General features: G+C 37.1%; 1 protein-coding gene across 1 annotated transcript; it reads left to right on the forward strand.

Moving 5' to 3' along the window:
- The first annotated feature begins 2,798 nt into the window (after positions 1-2,798).
- Positions 2,799-8,378, forward strand: si:dkeyp-72e1.6 (transmembrane protein 238-like). Its single transcript, XM_023297249.3, has 2 exons — positions 2,799-3,465; positions 8,136-8,378. The coding sequence occupies exon 1, from the start codon at positions 2,937-2,939 to the stop codon at positions 3,450-3,452; it is 516 nt and encodes a 171-aa protein (XP_023153017.2). The 5' UTR covers positions 2,799-2,936; the 3' UTR covers positions 3,453-3,465; positions 8,136-8,378.
- The last annotated feature ends 835 nt before the right edge of the window (positions 8,379-9,213 follow it).

Below are 9,213 nucleotides of genomic sequence, written 5' to 3' on the forward strand. Positions count from 1 at the left end.
CTTTTTGGACTTCGCATGATAGGAAAGTACAAAATTTCAAGCGTTTTTTTTTTTTGTTTTGTTTTTGTTTTTTTTTACAATTGTTCCAAGATATTGCTGTTCAAACATAGCCTAAAATTTCAATGTCCAATAAAAAAGGGGGGGGGGGCAAAAGTGGATGGACAGAGTTTTTTTTAAAACAGTGTTTGATGTATTACGCTAAAATTTCACAAATACCATTGTAAAGATCCATATTTTGATTTATGATTTCATCTTGGAGGTTTTCATCATCCTTCTTGCAGCCTTGTCCAAAGAGGGCGGTTATGATACCTTAAATTTCCTAAAAGTATTAGCAGTTGTGATCAGAGGAACATTGTTTGACAGTTGTTTCCTCCCTTTTTTCCTCAGACAACTCTGCCCTTGCTTTTCTGTTGTTCATGTCAACCTTTTGATGCACAACATGAGTCAAAAGTGACCCATATTCAGTGGAAAATGGGTATCTCTTGACCCATGTTGTGCTTCAAAGGGTTAAGTGTGATGCACACAATGGTACCAAATAACTCAATCTGTGTTTTCGTCCATTTTAATAGGCTCAACATTCGACTCAAGATTAAAGACACCTGAGATACCAGCTGCTTAAAATATCACTGCAGACAAGTTATTTCTCACCACTTCATGAAGTATTAATAATAACTAATAATCCTGGCAATAGAAAACAATAGAGGACCAAAAACAAAACTCAGCAGCTGAAATCGAGACTCAAGAACATTATTCCAGTCTTCTATTGTCCAATTTTGGTGATCCTGTGTGAATTGTAGCTTCAGTTTCCTGTTCTTAGCTGACAGGAGTTTCACCCGGTGTGGTCTTCTGCTGTAGTCCGTCTTCTTCATAGTAGGACATGTTGTACATTCAGAAATGGTATTCTGCATTCCTTGGTTGTAACCAGTGGTTATTTGAGTTACTGTTGTCTTTCTATCATCTCCAACCAGTCTGTCCATTCTCCTCTGACCTCTCACATCAACAAGGCATTTTCATCCACACAACTGCTGCTCACTGGATAGTTTCTCTTTTTCGGAAAATCTAAACCCTAGAGATGGTTGTGTGTGAAAACCCCAGTATTAGCAGTTTCTGAAATACTCCACCAACAACCATGCCACATTCAAAGTCACTTAAATCTCCTTTCTTCCCCATTCTGATGCTTGGTTTGAACTTCAACAAGTTGTCTTGACCACGTCTACATGCCTAAATGCATTGAGTTGCAGCCATGTGATTGGCTGATTAGATATTTGTGTCAACAATCAATTGAACAGGTGTACCTAATAAAGTGGCCGGTGAGTATAAGGGACTGTACTGACTTTGGCAGCCAGCAGCCACCAAAGGCTGCTCTCACAAGAGGAAGTTGTCCTTATTATGTCTTCAGAGAGCCCATCTAGTACAGCAGTGTGTTTCTCCCACTATTATGAGAAATATTTCCAAGAAAACATTGTAATAACAACAAACGTAAGATAGATTTATTCTATTATGAGTGGCAGCGCAGTGGCTTAAAAAATGTACATAAAATATATTAAATCCTTCTCATGTCTATTACAGTTGACTTTCATAAAGGGGCTAATATTTTTCTTGACCAAAAGTTTAACTGAACTCTGAGCCCGTTTTATAATTCCTGACGTGTTCAGAAACAACAAAATACATGATTATCGTAAGTAAAACAACGATATCTTAACAATATTTGGCTTAACTTTTCTCTTTTCCTGGCAGGCCAGTTTTACTGCAGTCTCCATTTTGTCTCAGTATGAAAGAAACGTTCCCATTTTTCCACTCAGTCATGCAATATCATTGGAAACGCCAGGATGTGATCTATTGAACACATCAGGATTTAACCCTCGTGTTGTCCTGCAGGTCAAATTGACCCGTTTTAAAGTTTGAAAATGTGGGAAAAAAATATATTTTCACAGTGAAACTTCTGATGTCCATATTTTCAACATTTTTGGGAAATTTTGAATATTTTTTCGTGGAAAAAAATGTAAAAATAAAAATGTTTCTTAACAATATTTGCAAAAAATCTACCAAAATCCAGCGAAATTCTTAAGAAAATATTAGAAGTTTTACTGATATTTTAAAGATTTTTTTTTTGAAAGATTTTTTCCCATTTTTAAAAAAAAAATTTTTTTTGCCAAATTTGGGGGATTTCATATATGTATACAATCAAGCCCTAAAGTATTCATACCTCTAGCAAATTTGAACTAAAAGTTACTTTTAAATGTAAATTAAAGCTGAGAAATTATTTTTTCCACAATGATGCCTTTTGTACATCATCTTATTATCTTTCGAGAAATACCAAAAAAAAAAAACTTGCTGGTTGGATAAAAGTAACTGAAAGTCAAAATCTGTTAGGGGTATGAATAATTTCGGGCTTCACTGTATGTATATATATATATATATATATATATATATATATATATATATATATATATATATATATATATATATATATATATAAAAATATAAATTTTAAGGGAAACTTTTAAGGAATTACTGGAATATTCTTCCTGAAGGTTTTGCCAATTTTCAGAAATTTGGGGAATTTTTTGCTGAATTTTAAAAAAAATAATTAAAAAAATTAGACAAGGAAACAATATTTTTGGTGCCCGTAAATGAAGACAACAGGAGGGTGAATAGGGTAGCTCAAATGAGTCAAAAGATACAGATAGTAACTGTTTATTACACCAATAAAAACCAGCCAGAGAACACAGTAACCTGGCAGCCAGGTATTCAATGGTCGCCCCTCCTTCGCTCGGCTCCGCCCCTCCTGCGTGAGGTAAGGCTCGGCAGGGCGACCTGAGCGGGACGGAGCGTCTCACCTGGTTCACCTGCACCAGTCCTCACACTCACCTATTGCGCACATTCGCCGGTAAGCAAGCAGCTGCTGTTGAGACCCGGGTGTCTCTCCGGAGCACATGGAGCCGGTCTACCGGGGCTTGGGCCGCTGTGCGTGCGCCTTCTGGCTCGCGGTGGCCTTTGACGTCGTGGGACTGGCCGTGCTCCTCATCGGGGTGTTCGCCAGCGTCTTCTTCTACGACCTGCTCATCTACGCGGGCGCCATCGTCATCTTCCTCAGCCTCATCTGGTGGGTGTTCTGGTACTCGGGGAACATCGAGGTGCCTCCGGCGGAGCTGGAGGATGATGTGGGCTTGCTGAAGAAAAACAAGGGCGGTCTGAGCCGCTTCACCGGCGCGGTCAGTCGCTTCTCCAGCCGCGTGTCCAGCGGCATCAGGAGTTCGCTCCGCAGGAACGGAGGAGCGCCCGGCGGCCGCACATCCAAGAGGTCAGCTGCAGGGCGGCCGGGAGCCCCGCACACGGAGCAGGTGGCGGTTGCCATGGCAACGGTGGCCCCGCAAGCGAGCGCTGCGGACGCTGCTGTCTCCTGTGATGTAGAGATGCCGCACACAACCACAGAGACTTCACCTGCGTGACGAGGGCCGCCAGGTGAGGCCTGCTGCTGCTGCAACACTCACTCCCAAAGCAAGCACTTTAGACCAGGGCTGTCAAACTGGTTTTAGTTCAGGCGCCACATACAGTCCAATTAGTAAAATATTAACCTATAAATAAGGTCAGTTCCAAATTTCCCCCTTTGTTTAGTGCAAAAAAAGTTCATTCTGACAATGTTCACATTTAACCCTCCTGTTGTCCTCATTTACAGGCACCAAAAAATATTGTTTCCTTGTCTGAAAAAAATCCAAAATTTGAGCAAAATTCCCCAAATTTCTGAAAATTTACAAAACCTTCAGGAAGAAAAATCCAATAATTCCTTAAAAATCTCCCTTAAAAGTTTAATTTTTTTAAAAAAAATCCCCCAAATTTGGCAAGAAAATTCTTGTAAATGTTTTCAAAAATGAGTAAAAATCTTCCAAAAAAATCCTAAAAATATCTAAAGTGATTACATATATATCAGTATTTTCTTTAAGAACATTCACGTAAGAATCAACCAAAATCCAGCGAGTTTCGCTGGATTTTGGTTGATTTTTTTGTGAATGTTCTTAAGAAACATTTTGAACATTTCTTTTTTTTTCCACCAAAAAATGTTCAAACATTTCCCAAAAATGTTGAGAATGTGGACATCAGAAGTTTCACTGTGAATTTTTTATTATTTTTTTCCCCACATTTTCAAACTTTAAAACGGGTCAGTTTTGACCTGCAGGACGACACGAGGGTTAAGGAAGTATCTTTTTACAAAACATTATGAACAACCTGATGTTTCTTCTTCTGTTTGGCTGAATTATTCCAATATTACAGCTGGCCAGTGTGTAATGGAGAGTAGTTTTTATGTGATCAAGCAGAATCATAGGTGAGCTGGTGTGCTTGAGTTGCATGGAGAGGGGAGGGGTGGAGGGAGAGAGAAACATGGGATTCATAGATCTGTAGATTCTAGATCATGGGTGTCAAACTCATTCAAATTCAGGGGCCACATATAGGCCAATTTGATCTCAAGTGGGCCGGACTAGTAAAATAATAACATGATAACCTTTAAATAACTACAACTCCAAATGTTTCCCATTGTTTTAGCACAAAAAAGTACATTCTGAAAATAACAACCTGATATTTCTAGATTAGTTTCAACAGTATTACACTTCAGTTTCTCATTTACACATTACAACTTACAGATCACAGTGTGTCTACAAAGGCACAAAACATTCAATCTCAGGTATCTGGAACTGAACAATATAGCATTTATGATCAAAACAACTTGGCAAGACCTAGAGATAATTTAAATTTACAGTTTTACACATTTACAATTTGCAGTTGATGTCTTCTCTGTAATTTTTACACTTTGCAAAGTCGTACAGCCGGCCAAGGCTGGACCCTCTGGTTGGCTGGTTTGGGCATGTGGGGAGTGTGTTTGACAGCCCTGCTTTAGGGTATCAGGCCTACGTTTAAAACACTGCACACATCACCTGTACAAGGTTACATTTCCCAATGCATTCATCAAACTAAGAAAATGTCTACCTGTCACAACAACGTTTAGAAAATGTTCAAAAATACTTTTTAAGGTTTTTCATGTGAGCTATTGTAAGTGTACCCTTCACCTACATCGCTGCACATTTTATGTTCCTATATGATATTATGGCTTCAAAGGTCTCCTCACTCTGCCTACTTTTACTAAAGACATCACCTGTCCATTTATTATGTGTTTCAGTTTTTCTTGTACATATCTACACTACAGGCCAAAAGTTTGGAAGCAACTTCAAGTGTCTGTTCACAAAGCCTTCCTTAAAAAGCGGTATGAATTCTGTGGATTTCAGGATGTATCTATCAGACTTTGCTTTCATTGAAATGCACCATTTTCCTCAGTTTACCTTTAGGTAGACACTGATGTTACCAGGCAATCGCTGAATAAATGTTACTAAAAGAAAAGGAGGGCTTAGTTTTAGGGCTGAGAAGATTTGAAAGAGTCACAACTTCAGTACAAAATTTTCAAATCCCAGTTTGCATTAATCACTTTAGCTCTTTGGCTTTTGAGAGTTTGCAGACAAAAATCCCAGTAAATCTCAACTGTGTCCATATCTCTAGAACTACCATGGAAATGAATCGAAAGAAACAAGAGTACAGATACAAATACCTGATAATTATAGTAAAATTGCATTCTGGTGAGAGACTCTTTATATCGTTATCGTGTTTATGTTGTTGCAAAGTACACCAGTGAAACTCTGATCTGTTTTTGTACAAATTTGTCCAAACGTTTGGCTTGTAGTGTATATGTGTGTATGTGTATAAGCAGATTAGAAAAGTGGCACAGGGTCATAAAACAATAAAACAACAGCAAAGTTCATTGTATTGTGTGTCTGATACTGAATTACTGTAAAACATGATCAAGCATAATTAACTAAACCAATGGCCAGAAAAAAAATCACATTTCTGTTTCACATCTCTTCATTTGATGGGGTTTATTTAGGTTCACCCTCCTAAATGATCTCTGTTTCGTTAACTATGAAATGCTAGAACTACGTAAAAGATTATACTTTAATGACAGCAGCTTCCTCGCCAAGTATGACCTCTCTTTGTATTGTGTAGTTTAAATGCAGAACTAAAAGAACCACCTCTGGCTATGGCAGTAAAAGTCTCTTATCACTGGATAATCATTAACAACAGTCGACTGCTCACAGAGAGACGAACCCTTAGTTTAACCCTGACGCATTGTTTTAAAAATGTTGCACAAATGTCTTTAAAGACACAAATGTCTGTGTCAAAAACAATGCCAACAGAAGTTGTACATTAATATTATGTTTCGCTTTTAATGGCTGGTGTATTTTAGCCAGCATCAGCCATAACTACTGAATATTCATTCACTTTCAGCATTTTAACCCTTTATGTGCCAGTCTTTATTATTTTTATTCACTGTAAGGTTTTAAAAATAACTCACATTTGGGGCTTGAAAGATAAATCTAAAAAAAAAAAAAAAAACAACTTTTAATGACTATTTTTTTCTCCACATCATAGTTACCAAATAATTCATTTTCAGGATTGTACCCTTTAAATGTCAGTTTCTTTATGATGCCATTGTTGTTTTTAGTTGTAAAAAACACATAAAATGAATAGTTTTTAATATAGTAAGTGTTACATAGTATTTATTTATTTATTTTTGATATTCTGGGATGCATCAATGTACTGTAAGGTTTAAAAGAAAACTCACATTTGGGACTTTAATGACAAGAATGTCCTTGTCAAAAAAACCTGCCACATCATTGTTAAATATTATTTTCCACTTTTAATTGCTTATTTATTTGAACCAACATCAGTCCTGATCATAACTACCACGTATTCATTTATTTTCAGGACTTCACCCTATTAAATGCCTATTTGTTTACATTGTGCAGTTGTTTAAAAATCACAAAAAGCAAGTTATTTCTATATGATAAATGCAAGGGATTTTTAAAATCATTTTTATTTTATTTTTTGATCATCACAGTCTGGGACACGTCAAGAATTAGCACAAACACTGATCCGGATAATTGATATTTTTCATGCAGTGTCCCATTTTTAATAAAATCTCACACTCAGTACCTGTAAGGACAAAAATGTCCAAATCAAAAACACAAGAATGTTGTATAAAACTACGATTAAACATATTAAATAATATTATTATCAACTTTCTGTATGTTGTAAGTCCGGATCATAATTCTTAATTACCAAATTTTAAATTTTTATAATTTTAACCCTTTAAACACCAGTTTGTTTACATAATGATACTATTGTTGGGTTTTTTTTGTTTTTTTTTTAAACAAAATTCCCATCATAAAATTTGAAAAGTTATGTATTTGCCATATAACTTATTTCCTATGTGAAATGTCCACTGTTGCTTATTACTCCAATCATAGGCTCATTACCTTATGTTTCTTGAGGAAAACCAAAAATAGAAGATCCCTTTGAACAAGGACAAGATTTGTTTTTCAAAACTGAAGAACATTCGTTGTCAGGTTCTTATTCTTTGTCAGCAGGCTGCATGACTCCAGAGGGTTTTGTGCTGTGAAATGTCCCTTCATTTTTCCAGGAGGAATCTAAAATGACCAGCACTCCCAAAGCTGCACAGACCTCCACCCTGGACACACAAACACATCTTCAAAATTTAAGACAAACACAACGCCATTGGCATGCAGCGCTCTATAATTCAGCAGGAAGTGAAAAAACAAATAAAGCATGGACTCGCTCCATCGACCAAATATGGAAAAAAATCACACAATCTGTTGGAAATCAGTGAACGTGAACATTTTGTGAGCCAAGACTGCAGAATGAAAACCTAATAAAGATTGTATGATTTCACCATGTAATGACAGGGGGATCAAAAATAGTCATTTAAATGGGTTCAGTGGGGACATTTTTGTCTTTGAGGTCCAGCTGAGGTCAAAATTCCCCGCAAAACAAAATCACCTTTACCAAATTTTAAGCCATATGCACAATCAAATTTGTCAAAAATAATCAAATATGTCCTCATGGGTGTTATAGCAGGCTTACTTCAGACTGACCTGAAACCCTCATCATCCACACACGGACTTGAAATGACTTTCTGATCGAGTGTCAGCTAAAAAAAAAAACCCTAAAACACATCTTCACTCTCTGCATAAGCCCTAATGTCGATGTTTCGTGTCTATTTTTCCCCACAGACACATTAGTTTCTTGAAGGCTTGAAGCATGGAACTGAGGAGGATCTGGCCTGCAAAACAGTTGTTTTTTGTTGTTGTTGTTGACTTCTTGTGTTTTAATGACAAATTATTGCTGAGATTTTATTTTCTATGAGAACTGTTCTATCGGCAAAAAATTGTGCCACTAGAAACTCAGTCTGACTGATTTATGTTTGAACTTGTATTGCACAACTTGAATAATTTAAATAAAAAGTTGAATTTGAATCACATAATTTGTATTTATTACATTGAAATGGTATTCCCATAAGAATGTTTTTTTTCCTAATACATTTGGCTTAGTTAGTGTGTCAGAATTCTTTGCAGCATGGATCCAATACAAAGTTGCAATTTTAAGACATGCTTCTTCACAATGTGATGCAAAAAGGACAACAACGTCATTCAAAATGTATTACTGTACTGTATGAACTAAGAATGGCATCACTGTCTGTTAAAGGAAACACGAACCCGAACAAGGCAGTAAGTAAAAGAACATAATGGCTGATAATGAAAGTAGATTAGCCTGAACTAAAATGTTTTAACCCACTTGTCCCTAAATTCTGAACCAAAACCTGACTCCAAATGTGTGACGGCACTTTTTATGCTAACATACACACCGATCAAGCAAAACATTATGACCACCTGCCTAATATTGTGTTGATCCCCCTTATGTGGTCAAAAATGCTCTGAACCATTGGGAATGGACAAGAGGACTTCTCAGGGTGTCCTATAGGTTCTGGCACCAGTGGATTCTTTGGGTTCTCTGGGTTGTGCAGTGGTTTCTCTGGGAATCAAACTTGTTCCACTGCATCCTGTTGATGCTTGATCAGAATGGGGTCTTAGAAGTCTGGCGGTCAAATCAACATCTTGGGCGATTATCATGTTCCCCAAGATGTTCCTGAGTAACATTTGGGGTGAGTGAGCTTGTTCTGGGACAAGTCTAAGTCTCATCAACACGGATGCCAAAATCCAAGGTTTTCCCAGCAGAACACCACATAATACCAGTATGATCAATGTTGTGGCTGATTGGTGTATGTGGTACTGTGAGAAAAAGGGCAGTTGT

The sequence above is a fragment of the Amphiprion ocellaris genome, chromosome 19 (assembly GCF_022539595.1).
Source record: "Amphiprion ocellaris isolate individual 3 ecotype Okinawa chromosome 19, ASM2253959v1, whole genome shotgun sequence".
In the NCBI taxonomy this organism is placed as follows: Eukaryota; Metazoa; Chordata; class Actinopteri; family Pomacentridae; genus Amphiprion; species Amphiprion ocellaris.